Here is a 13,192-nt window from a genome sequence, read left to right as displayed (position 1 = left end):
TTAGGTAGCTCAAAGAAGTGGGCATAATTAAAAGACAACCCAGCTTCCGATGGCGTGGCACTGATAGGCGGAAAAACTGAGGATCTAATTCGCAGGGTAGCCATCATCCCTAAATAGGTGGTGGTGGCGGCTGTTGTTACGCATGTCGTGCTTTTTATGTTATGTGTCGATGTACTAGCAATAGTGTTAAATGGTATTGTCGATGTTAACGTTTCAACTATAATAGTGACTGAAAATTAACCGTTTCCGGCTCAGAATCACCCGGGAGATAGTGCGGGTGTCCAGCTTAGCTCTTCTACTTTAGATGAGGATGATGCTGCGGATAAAATTGTAGTAAATATCTACGTGCATGAAGAGCCTATGAATCATGGACGCATCCAGCTTGGTGCGAAAATCAGTGCTAACAAGACGAACTATGAGAATGTAAAAAAATGTTAAATATAACCCAATAGATGTGATAAATTTGCTTCTAAAAAAGAATCATGAGCGCAACATTTTTATGTTGAATGTGTTAAAAGGTTTGGCGGACGCTTATATAAACGCCAGCACTCCAGGATCTAGTATATCTTCGTAAAAACGAATCTACTACAGCGTATTTTTACGAAAAAGTAAAATTATGCTACGACGTTAGATTGAGCTTTAAGAGCACGATGAAACAAGTATTGGTTGGCTTGTGGTTCCGCGCCTTGTGTGCGACTTTAGCTACTTCATCTCCGCTGAAACCAGCAGAAGGGAAAAAGTCAAAAACTGAATAACGCAAACCTGTGGAGAAGAAAAATTTCGAGTCTGAGGGACGTTATCCTGATCGTCGTAAAAAATTTAAATTTTTGAAGTGCAATGGCAGCGGTCACATGCAGAAAAACTGCAATGTCTCGACTGCGAGTAAGAAACCGGAAGTGAACTTAATCAGTGTTGATTTCGATCCAGCGATTCAAAAATATATTAAGAAAGCTTTAGTTGACGGATTGTTACGTGATGTGTTCTTTGATTGTATTATTAAAGTTACAGTTGTTTTATCAGAACGATTTAAAATGATATGCGATAACGTAATATCCCAAGGCTTCTGTTCTCAAAAGTATAAAATGAGTTAGCCTGGAATCATGTATTTAGATGTCTCAGTAGATGGCGGTTTCTCAAAAACGTTCGTTTTCCTGTGTTGCCCGATGACACACAAGCGTTAGATGTGATTATCTGTCGCACCTACACTGACCATACACGAGTAATTTACCACAAAGAAGAAAAAACTAAGCTTCACCGAGAAGCAGGAAAGTTATTTTTCAAGTTTTTATGTGTTTAAATCTGTTCCCGAAAATATAGTCACATAAAAGTGTGAAACTTCCGGCACATTCTATTAATTTGATCAGTGTGCGGAGTGCGGGAAAGAACCATGTTCTCCCAATTTTCAATTTCAGCAACTCCGAGAAGGGAATTATCAAACGAAGCAGAATCGCAAAACGTGAATTATCGGAGGTCCCACCACGGAATCAGCTGTTTGCAGAGAACTAATCAAGTTAAAGGAACTTCACATAGGAAATTAAAAATATTAACGAATTAAGATGTACGGATCTGATTGAAATGCGAATAATCGAGAAACCCGGAAGTAAGCCTGTAATTATCAAACCTAATTCCGCTTATATAAAATAGGGCTAAACACTGAAAAACATAATTAAAGTATTAAAAGAAAAAGGTATTGCCACAGAGACAAATTCTTCTTACGCAAGTCCAGTTTTATTGGTTAAAAGAGCGAATGCTGAACCACGAATGGTCTTTGACACGCGCAAATTAAATAGCCAGACTGAAACAATTCATTTTCTGTTACCAAATTTAGATGACCACTTACCAATGTTGAACGGCGCGGGATTATTTATTACGCTAGATCTTGTGAATGGTTATTTACAGGCCCCCATTGCGAAGGAAGATTGTAATAAAACTGCCATTATTACTCCAGATAATTTGGGAGGTATTTACGCGTATGATATTCGGTCTCATGAATGCCCCATTTTACTTTTCAAAATAGTTGTTGAACATTTTTTAACCATTCCCAGAACGTTGTGTTATTTTGTATCTAGGTGACACCTTGATAGCTGGAAAAGATTGGCCGGATATAAGAGAAAAACTTATTTTAGTCCTTAAAGCATTGAAAAAAGCGAATCTCACGAGTAATCTTTCTATATCTTTTTTCCTCCATCAACATGGGAAATATTTAGGATATATATTTTTAAAAGTCGAAGTCGAGCCAACTGATTAAATGATAAGGGGAATTATTGATATTCCGATCCTGTCTGATGCACACGAGCTTCGAAGATTTTTAGGTCTTGTGATTTTTTTAAGACGATTTGTTCACAAGTTTGCAGAAATAGCCGACCCATTATATGCTTTTTTGTGAGATAGCGAATCTTTTCAGTTGAATGTAAAGGGACATCGAGCTTTTAATATGTAAAAACAAATTTTATCGTGTAAACCGGTTTATCGGTGTCAATTGGAAATTTTTCCAGTAAAAAAATATTGTTTCTTAAATCAATAAAAATGGTTATACCTGTGTGGAAAAATTGAGGGAGCACCATAGGGACCCGCATGGAGTGCCCTCAAGCCTTTTAGAATCCCTGAGGGCAATCCAGACGAGGCCCCTCATGGCAACGACATGCTAATCCATAAGAGTCCAACATGGGCTTCTCTCATGGATCCCTCATAGTTGCCATTATGAAAAATAACATGAGGATGTGTACCTCAAAGCCTACAGAGCTTTGAGAAACTTAATCTTCGACTATACTTAATTAAGTAGACAATTCAGAATATGAAGACGCATACAAATACTGCCATCTAAAAGAGATCATTTTGGTATAGTTTTATTCAAGCATTTCAAATGCAAAGAATAAATATCCGAGCGCGAAGCACGAGGTGAAACTATGTTCGAGCGCAAAGCGCGAGTTAACCCATTATCGAGCGCTAAGCGCGAGATTAAACAGTCACACGCCCCAGGTGGGCTCAGACTAGCGAGCCGCGCGCGTAGCGTGCGATGAAAATGTGCCCATCAAGTGGGAAGATTTTTTTACCATTAAACAAAGTTTACTTACTCTAAAATTGTAATTGCATTTGATAAACTAATACTACTTATTTTTCTTCATTTCTAAACACTTCAACTTTTGAAAAGATTTATTTTGTGCATGTCACAAAAAATACACCTTATTATTCAACAAAGTTAAAAAAATCATAAGATGAATTTCACTATCATCATTCAAACTTTTTTGTTCATTATTAATAAATTTAGCATATTGATATATCTTTTAAAAAAATGATCCTTAAAAAAATAAAACTTTATCAGTATTGGAACTTCATAAAAATATTAATGCTAGATTTGCATTTTTTAAGTTTACGGTCAAAGGCTATTGATAGTTGAATAAATTAATTTGAGGAATAAAATGTTATTTAATTACACTGAAAGCTTCCCTTTCTCTATTTATATCTACAAAAATAACACGCATTCTCATTTAAAGGTTTGATATTGATAATAATGAGAAAGAAATCTCACTTTTTACATAAATTTGATTCTTCCATCTTCTGAACAATTTTTCATTAAATCTGAAAAACCCTAGAAGAGTATTTTCACACCCAAAGAAGCAAACCTTCACGATACTGGCACAGCGAGAAATAAATACATGTACATAGTCAGTTCGAATCGGAATTCAAATCGAAAAACTGAATGCGTCGAATGTCGATTCGAAAGAGTTTCGAACTGCCGACTGCGAATCAGAAATAAACTCGAAAAACTGAACGCTTTGAATTTCGATTCGAAAGTTTTTCGAACTGCCCACTTCGAATCGATTTTCTTTCGATTTGATCTGAGGGCGTCGAATGCCAATTTGAAAAACTTTCAAATTGCCGAATTCGAATCGGTTTTCTTCGATTCGAGTTGAGGGCGTTGAATGCCGATTTGAAAGACTTTTAAATTGCCCACTTTGAATCGTTACTTTCCCGATTCGAACTGGCCTCTTCAAATTTCTTTCGCATCGACTTTCGAGGCTCCTTAAATTATGCACCAGTTCGGTTCGGAACGATTTACACGGGTCTAATTATAAAGTTAAATGGACTTAGTTTGAAGCAAAAATGAACTCAAAGTAAATTTTTATTAATTTATAGAAGGAATATTTACTATTTAAAAATCTGATCTAAAAGTTAGGTTAGAATTCCTATTGAAATTCCAATCGTCTATTATTTGTATTCTTTTGCATAACCTGTATAAAATTTGTCGCTAAATATATTAAAGTTTATTTAAAATTAAAGTTTATTTAAGCTTAAAATAATCGAAACTTACATGAAATAGTAAAAGAATTTTTTTAAACCTATTTGACAAAAATGTGTTTTGTCACTGTATAAGATGGAAATTGTATCTAAACTATTTTTTTTATGAAGAGTTATTTTTAATATTCAACTACTGTTTAATACTTTACAACACAATCGTAAAAACACTTTCATGCAAAAATTAAAATAAACCTTTAAAATTGTATCTACTCTTTCTAGTGACAGTTTTCGATACCAGGTGGCAAAATGGTAGACCACCATTCCCAATAGCTATGTCGTTACATTTATTTTCGATAGTTGTAACCATTCCTACACTGCTCTTACAAAATTTAAATCTTTGTTATTCCTTTGAAAAATTTTAACTAACTGAACAGATTTTTCTAAATTTTTAAATTGATTAAAAAACGTTTCAGTGTTGAAAGGTTGTCACAGGCCTATACTGCCCAACATGTCGATGGCATTTTTGGTTAGAGTTGGATTTTTATTTGATTATTTTGCACGGCGCTGTCCTGGTATATGTCATCAGTCACGGACGCATTTTTATAATGCAATCAAGTGATCTGATGAGAGCAGTCTGCCCAGACATATTGGACAAGGCCTGGTTCTTATCCCATCATTGACGGACTGGGTTGCAGTCAAGTTCTCGATGGGGGGACCTACAGCTTAATGTGGGTTCCGAACCACCAGAACCTCAGGAAAGGTACATTGAAAAATTTCTAGAGGTACCGCCTCAGGGATCGAACCCCGGACCTCTGAGGTGAAGTCCGACTGTCTAACCAACTGAGCCACCGTGGCTAAATTATTATTATTATTATTATTATTATTGTGATTTGAAACTATTTGAGTAACAGTTTTTCGAATTTTACATTTTAAATCTTCTTCGATATTTTTAATATAGTTTTCAAAATTTGCAACTAAACTATTAAAGGAATTTTAATGGGATTTAAAGGCACTCGACATTTGTTACCCAAAGAAAAATTTTTTTGACATAATCAGGAATTTCAATCATTGATAAATTCTTAAAACATTTGTTCAATATAAAATCACTAATTTCTCTATTAAAAGCTAAAGACCTGCGTTTTAATAAAACAAACTTTCTAATACAATCATCTTGTTTTGAGTATTTTAAATTTCGGAGACTTGACTCTTGTGAATAAAAAAACTTATTCATAGGGCCATTAGATATGACTCTTGAAAACCGATATTTTAAGCAATTGGAAAACCGACTTAATTTTTAAATAGTTTTCACAGTGTTCTCAATCTCTAAACGTAGACATTTTGTTTGAAAATTAAATTTAGTTTTTTGAAATTTTGAAATCAAATTATAATTTACTTAAATCATGTTTAATGTGTGGTGAAAATAAGGCATTAAATCGACACCTGCTTAAGAAAGTACTTTGTTCCTTAAGAATAATTAATTTTCAATTGGTATGAATTCAGTCTCCAATTTGTTTTGTTGTGACAGTAACATACTTCTTAAAGATGCAGGATAAATAATCCATAGTGGCGAAAACGTTGTTCACTATGTTGAATTGTATAATAATTCAAAAACAAATGAACCCTTTCTTCGACCAACAATTTTTTCAAATTGCGAGATTAATAATATTATTAAGCATTTTGATTTGCAAATAATAAAAACTCCAAATGGTGATTTATTAACAAATGGGTACAAAAACCTTCTTCGTCTGGTAGATACTTAAACTATAATTCACACCAATTATTTTGTCACAAAATTAGTTTAATGAAAGGTTTAGTATAAAGATGTGTTAAGTTAAGTGATATCCAATTTAGAAAAGAAAATTTAAATCAATTAAAAACAATTTTTGTACATAATGAATATCCGCTCGAGACAGTTAACGAGATTATTACAGAACGCACTCATAATATTTATAATAACATTAATAAAACTAATTTGAAAAAAATGGAGTGATACTAGAAATAGCCTGGCCCATTTGAGTCTATAAAAAAAGTCGATTTGCAACAAAATAGTCTCGGGGATAGTTTAAAAGATTTGGGTCCTTTTCAAGATCCTTTTAGTGGTCCTTTTAAGAGTGGTGCGACGGTAATGTAATGTTCCTTTTGTATTCGTCACGTACCGGGCGGGCAGAGTTATTTACAGTAGTTGGTCGTGGCTAATCCGCTCTTCCTTTTTAAATTTCTCTTCAAATTATTAACACTTTTTTTTAATTGATGAATTTTCTCATTATACTTATTTATAATTATAACTTATATACTGATATACAATTGTCTAGTTGAATTCAAAAATGTTTTTTTTTTGCGTATCTCATTCCATGTACGAGAAACGTTTATTAATTCCAAATTTTAAGCATAAAAAAAAGTTAGATATCTGAAGTCATCGAAACCCGTAGATTCCGAATTATTATATTATAGGCTGCTAACTATGAAATTTAAAAAAATCTACTTCTAAATTTTAATCCAAAAGCTTAACAAAGGACCCTTGAGTGCCGGCTACTCTATTGAGATAGCCTCTCTGCTTGTTATTTATGATCGTATTCGATCGTAGGGTTGAGAACACAAATCATTTAGATAATTCTTTTTTAAAAAAGACAGTGATCACTTTAAAAATTTATCTGGTGTTATTTATGTAATTAAATGTAAATTTTGTAATGAAGCTTATATAGGTGAAACTAATGGGAGATTAAAAACCAGAATTGCTGAACACAAAGGAGATTGTGAATTTTAAAACAGGTTTATTACAGGATTCTTGGAGTTTCAATCATTACTTTGATTTTGATTTTAAAAATATAAAAATATTGTCTAGAGAAAAAAATACTTGCCAACGACGTATTATAAAGTTTATTTTATAAACAAATTTCAAAAGATTTCAGTTAAATTACAGACTGAAATTATAAATATTACTAAAATTTAACAAAGTATTATAAAATAATGTCATCTTTATGTTTAAAAAATTGTTTACTTTTAATTTAAACTTATTTTGGCACTTCCTCATCTGTACTTTCAAAAGAAACCTTTCCATTGTTTGTCAACGTTCATTACCTACACTGTCTTTATTTTATTTCTAAACTGTCAATTTCTGTTCGTCCTTCGTAACCTATAATAAAGTTTCCTTTCTTATTTTAAAAATGTAGTCCTTAATTGATCAAGGTCTTTTTAATTTTTTGAGACTTCAACATAACCATTTTTATTGTTTTAAACTTGACTTAAGGACATTCTTCTCGTAACCACTTGACCAAACAAGTCCCCGGTTATGAGCATTTTTTTGGTGTTCACTGTGTCCACACGGATTTAGATATCGTGTTTAAATTTTTACAGATTAAATAAGAAGCACTAAAGAACGTTTGTATACATCAATATGTTAATAGTTTTAAAGAAAGTTTATTTATAAATAGATGAAATCAACAAATAAGTATCTGCATACACGTAACCTATCATTATTTTTGGAGCATTTTTAGCGATTTCTAGCGGAGAGAAGAAGAAACTTTGAACGTCGATAAAGTCGAGATCACGTGACTAAGTTCATTCATCAAATTTTTAGGTGGAGAATGAAATGATTTTCATTTTTTCGTTCCTCACTACGCCCACACGGATTTAGATATCGTGTTCAGGATTTTGGAAGTTATACCGAAAGGACTAAGGACCATTTAATATATCAAAATGTTAATAACGACGAAGAAAGTTTTCTAGTGAAATACTGTAGGAATAGCAAAAAAACTTTTAACGTCGATAAAGTAGATGTCTCGATTTCGAAAAATCGAGGAACATCTTAGAATGTGATACTCGAAAATCCGTCTAAGCTCCATCCTGAGAAATGTTCATCTTCAGAAAATAATTAAAATTTTCGAATGGTCCGACGCTGAGCATTGCCGGTTGGTTCACTGTCAACAATAGTTATCAGCTGATCGATTCAACGTCAAAAATAAGACGTCAAGAATTATGGAAGTTGGTTGGAAAAATCCGAAGAGTAAATTTTATCACATTTCTGGTGTTGCTATGTTTCCAATTTGAAATTTATCTTTTATTTTTAGGACCAAAAAAAAATGAAAATCATTCTACACACAAATTTCATGAACGAACTTAGTCACGTGATCTCGACTTTATCGATGTTGAAAGTTTCTTTTTTTCTCCGCTAGAAATCGCTAGAAATAATTCAAAAATAATGATAGATTACGTGTGTGCAGATACTTATTTGTTGATTTGCAACAAATGTGCAAATTTTATTGCTCACGCGAAACAAAAAATCTGAAATGCATCAAACCAAATGCAAAGTGCAATAACTCGAATGGTAATATCCTATTTCATCGATTTATAAATAAACTTTCTTAAAAACTATTAACATATTGATGTATACAAACGTTCTTTAGTGCTTCTTATTTATTGTGTCAAAATTTAAACACGATATCTCAATCTGTGTGGACACAGTGAACACTAAAAAAATGTTCATAACCGGGGACTAGTTTGGTCACGTGGTCACGAGGAGCATGACCTCAAGAAGAAAAACATTTTTAGACTGGAAAATTTTCCAAATGACATCGTTCTTTATTTTGATGTCTTTTTTTTACTCTTCGACATTAATCATATGTTTGATTAATTCAAACTTCAAAAACTCAGGAGAAAAAATTATAATAATCTACGAAATTATTTATTATCATGATTTTTCTCTTTAATATTACTAATTGTAAAAATATAGTTATTTAGGTTAAAACTTTTGAAAAAGGTACACATTGTACCGAAAAATCATGGATTGAGAAAGGAGTATTTAATCAAATAAACTTTTTTGGCTCAATTTTATTTTAATTTATGTAGACTGTAAGACATAAAGAACAATGTCTGATTCAAAATTCATAAATATTGTCGGTCTAAAAAAGGATTGATTTAGCTTCAAATAATTATACAATAATAAATTATTATATGTAATTCCTGAGATTGCAAAAAATCCTGTTTATTCTATACCCCAATGTAAAATGTCATACTGGATTGCATGTGTCCGAAAGCTAAAATAGGTCTACAAGCCGGCTAATTGAATCCCATACCTCCCGCGAGTCGTCCTTTTGCTGTGCTTTATTTAGACTAAGATGGTCATATTATAACTTCACCACGAAAGAACAAGTATGCTCGTATCGCGAAAGACAATCTGACAAGATCCATTTACGTGCGACCAGTCAAAGATATTAAAGCCACGAGTGTATTCCGAATGTTAACAGACTTTATTTTAGAGGATGAGCTGGTGGAACGGAAAAATTATACACTGATCCCCACGATTCAAGCAAATTTACTTCATGCTAATGGAAATTTTATGATTTGCGTTTAAAGGATGTACAACGGAACTTAAATGAAGTACCCAAACAAATAACGTGGAAAAGTCCCTTTGAACTAATTTTAGTCTGTGTCAATAGACACGACGAAGATGAGGTTCGGAAATTGACTGTCGAAGATGAGGCGAGATACACATAAGATACATGAGGAAAATATCCTGAAAGAACAAACTCATTACAAAGCCAGGTATGACAAGAGTGACACTCTGATTGTGATGTTCGCCGTTCGAGATACCGTCGGAATGAAGGATGCTGTAACTCAAATAAGGCAATCCACAAAGTTGCAAGAACGTTACCGAGGTCCTCTTGTCGTTATATATTAGTCATAAAACTAGATATTCGTGAGCGACGATAGGCCGCAACTGCCCATGCATATCAGTTGATACTTTGGATTCCACCATCAGCTGTAGAAAACGAAGATAATGTAGAAATGTATTCAGAAGAAGAAGAAGAAGAAAAAGAAGAAAGTGTGGTTGAAGTCAAGAGAATGCATGATAAAGAAAAGAAATCTGATATTCCTGCAACTCTATTACGTCGAAGAAGTAGAATTGTACGTTAACCATAATAATATTAAAAAATAAATCTAACGGATTGTTAGTAATTTGATAAGCGTTTTTCTCTATTCACATTTTTTTAAATTTAACATTGCAAAAAAAAACTATTGCAATTACTTCGTGCCATTTCTGTTTTTTTTTTGCTTGATACGGAAGGGATATTATGTGTATACTATAAGGGTACGCTGCAGCGTATTCTTTCCATCCATTCGATCCGCCAGGGGAATAATAATGTTAAAGATCCTTTGATATAAATTCAGTCTTTTGTCTGAAAGAAATAACATTCGTAAAATGTCAAATTTTGACATTCTTGTTGTTTAAATAATAAATCCAGAGAGGGAAATAAAAAATCGGGTCTGAAGTCGCCCTGCAGGTACTCATCCTGAGTATTTCTAAAAAAACATCAAAATCGATCAAGAATTGTAGGCTGTAGTGGCAAATAATTATTTCTGCGTATATGAACTAGATACTCAGGTAAAATAATATCTATAGCGAGTAAACAATATAATATTATTTTTTTACAGTGGAGATCCAATGTCCAATCTTAAAGTTGATTTTGCTTCAAAAGAAGAGGCAATACAACACTGCCAAAAGATGGGTTGGGAATGTTATGTACAAAAACCGGATGAAGAGAAACCCAGACCACGTACGTATGGTACCAATTTCTCTTGGAATAAACGTACTAGAGTATCAACGAAATAGTCTAAGAGTACAAGGCAATGGTTCTGTTTGTGAAATAGTCCAAATATGTCGAATTTAATAGGGTTAACTTGCAAATGTGCTAATAGTTAACCTGCTAATGTGTTGATATTTAATCTCCAAAAGATGCATAGTTTGTAGTTTAATAATTTTAAGTTATTTATAAAGTATGCTCTTCTATAGTGCTTCACATATGCATATTTTTAATAAAACGTTTGATTCAATAACTTGCTGTCAATTACTAATACCCTAATTCTGTATTCTCGTAATCAAATGATAATTAGTTTGAAAAACGGTTGGCAAGCCGTTGTAGCTGAACTGCTTCATTAGCAGTGCAACCTATTTTACATATGTGGCATTTAAAATTGGTTGAACCTGGAATATGTACATCTTATTCGTTTAATAATAGCGCACTTGTTTAAACTGTACTTATCATTACCCGCTAAACTGGATACCGAAATGCACCAATCCTACATCGTAATGTCTTGATCCACTTCCAAGTATGTTAAATTATTAAACATTGTTTATAGCTGGCCCGTAGATTTTAAACCGTCAAATCATATTATTATGTACTGGTATTGCACCAGCATATCATTCTTTTATTGATATTAACTCTACAGACATTTATCCACTAATGGATTTTCTAACACTCCGTCGTACTTTACTTATTTGCACTCAGAAAATAATTTAAAGAAATGTTTATCACCTTTTTATTGTCCTAAATATTCATTTTATTATAGTGTAATATTTAATTTAATATAATATTTACTTTATTCAACACCTTAACATACAGTAATCAACATTTCTGTTATTCTTGTTTTTGTTTAGTTACACTATAATTTCTTATAATTACGGATTTAATATTTTTGCGCAAGAGGGTTTACGAGAAATTTAGCGAGTCGCTATGTACGTAGGTCACTGAACATTTCTGGAATGAATAAAAAAAAAATTTTGTTAACGCAATCTTTATCTCATTCCAGACACTTTTTGAGTGACCCAAATACATATCATGTACATTCATACTACATTGTACCTCGCCTAGCCGTTTCTGTTTTCACTAATTATTCCTCCCAGCCATTTCCATTTTCACCGATATTCCCTCACAAAGATTTCCTTTTTCATTGAAATTTCCTCCCAGTTTTTTCTGTATTTACTTAACTTTTCTTACCACCGTCTCCTTTTACACTAAGATTTTGTTTCACGTTTAAATGAAAATTTGTCAATTATATCAACCATTATATTCGTGATACGCTCTGTTCACGTAGAGCGAAGTACAGTAATGACAAAAGTCTTAAACGGACAGAAAGTTGTACTTGTAACGTTACCTCTTTTTTCCGATCCACTCGTTTAAGTAGATTCAAAGCTACATGTGGTAAGTGCTGCCACAAAGGGGCCTAGCACCAGGACACGTAGGAAAATTTTCTGTGCCGATAACTAATTTCGTTTTAACTCAAGAATATTCTTAGTCAATTTTGTAGTCTTTACTTTTAGGCACACTGTTTAATATGAAAAAACCTAATTGATTTTGAAAAGTTACAAACAGAATTCAGAATGTGTAGTTTTATCGAAAATATATTTTCGGACGAAGTTGCATGGAAGTTGCAAAAGGGGGATAGAAGTTGACTTCATTCGTTCAAGGCAGACCGTCCGACTCACGCAGATTTTTTCTATTTTTGTAACTCTCTTTCCATTACTATAAATATTGTATATTAGTACATCGAATACGGGCATTTTCAATGAAATACTTTTCGGTGGATTCATCGCTTTTAACGTTCTGAAAATATACCTCTCGGGTGCCCAAGCATACTCCATGGTCATCAGCTAGGTGATTACCGACTACCAGCGACTACCGAGCGACAATTCCCTCGATATAGAACCTCTTTTCAAGAAGATAGCTAACTCTTTTCCTGAAAGCTTAAAGTTTTCCGAATTCTACGACATGGTCACTTTAATACTTAAAAAATTTATGTAAAGGGTTAGTTGGGAAAACCTCACAACAAACAGGAGGTTTCGACCTCCTTTTTCTATCGTCAACTTTCACCTGTTCCCAGAAAGAGGTCGACGTTAACAAAAATCTGAAAAAACTCAGATATTCTTTCGACATTTTTTTTCACTACAATACGTTGTTTAAAACTTCGAAATATTGAATAATTTACTTTTTACGGAGATTTATTTACAAATACTTTATTTTGAGAACGAATGATGATAGGAATCCGTTTATTGGCTCTAAATTTGCAGTTTTGTGATAAGAGTGCAGTTCAAAAATGAAAATGATCAAATAATTATTACGAAAGATATATCATTTTGAATAGTTTTGGCTTTAATCAGTATTGGTGCGTGTTCCGG

General features: G+C 32.9%; 1 protein-coding gene across 2 annotated transcripts in view; it reads left to right on the top strand.

Annotated features, from left to right (window-relative positions):
- The window catches only part of LOC117171797 (NADH dehydrogenase [ubiquinone] iron-sulfur protein 4, mitochondrial), a 57,306-nt gene extending 46,240 nt beyond the window's left edge, over positions 1-11,066 (top strand). Inside the window, exon 3 of one of the 2 annotated variants that reach the window (XM_033359409.1) lies at positions 10,672-11,066. In XM_033359409.1, coding sequence (XP_033215300.1) covers positions 10,672-10,849 — 178 coding nt within the window. In that variant the 3' untranslated portion in view covers positions 10,850-11,066. The remainder of the gene's footprint in view (positions 1-10,671) is intronic. The other variant, XM_033359408.1, reaches the window with a different exon arrangement.
- Positions 11,067-13,192: the final 2,126 nt, after the last annotated feature.

Source organism: Belonocnema kinseyi, chromosome 4, assembly GCF_010883055.1.
Source record: "Belonocnema kinseyi isolate 2016_QV_RU_SX_M_011 chromosome 4, B_treatae_v1, whole genome shotgun sequence".
Classification (NCBI taxonomy): Eukaryota; Metazoa; Arthropoda; class Insecta; order Hymenoptera; family Cynipidae; genus Belonocnema; species Belonocnema kinseyi.
The sequence above is the reverse complement of the archived record's forward strand: the minus strand, read 5'-3'. Positions and strand labels throughout refer to the sequence as shown.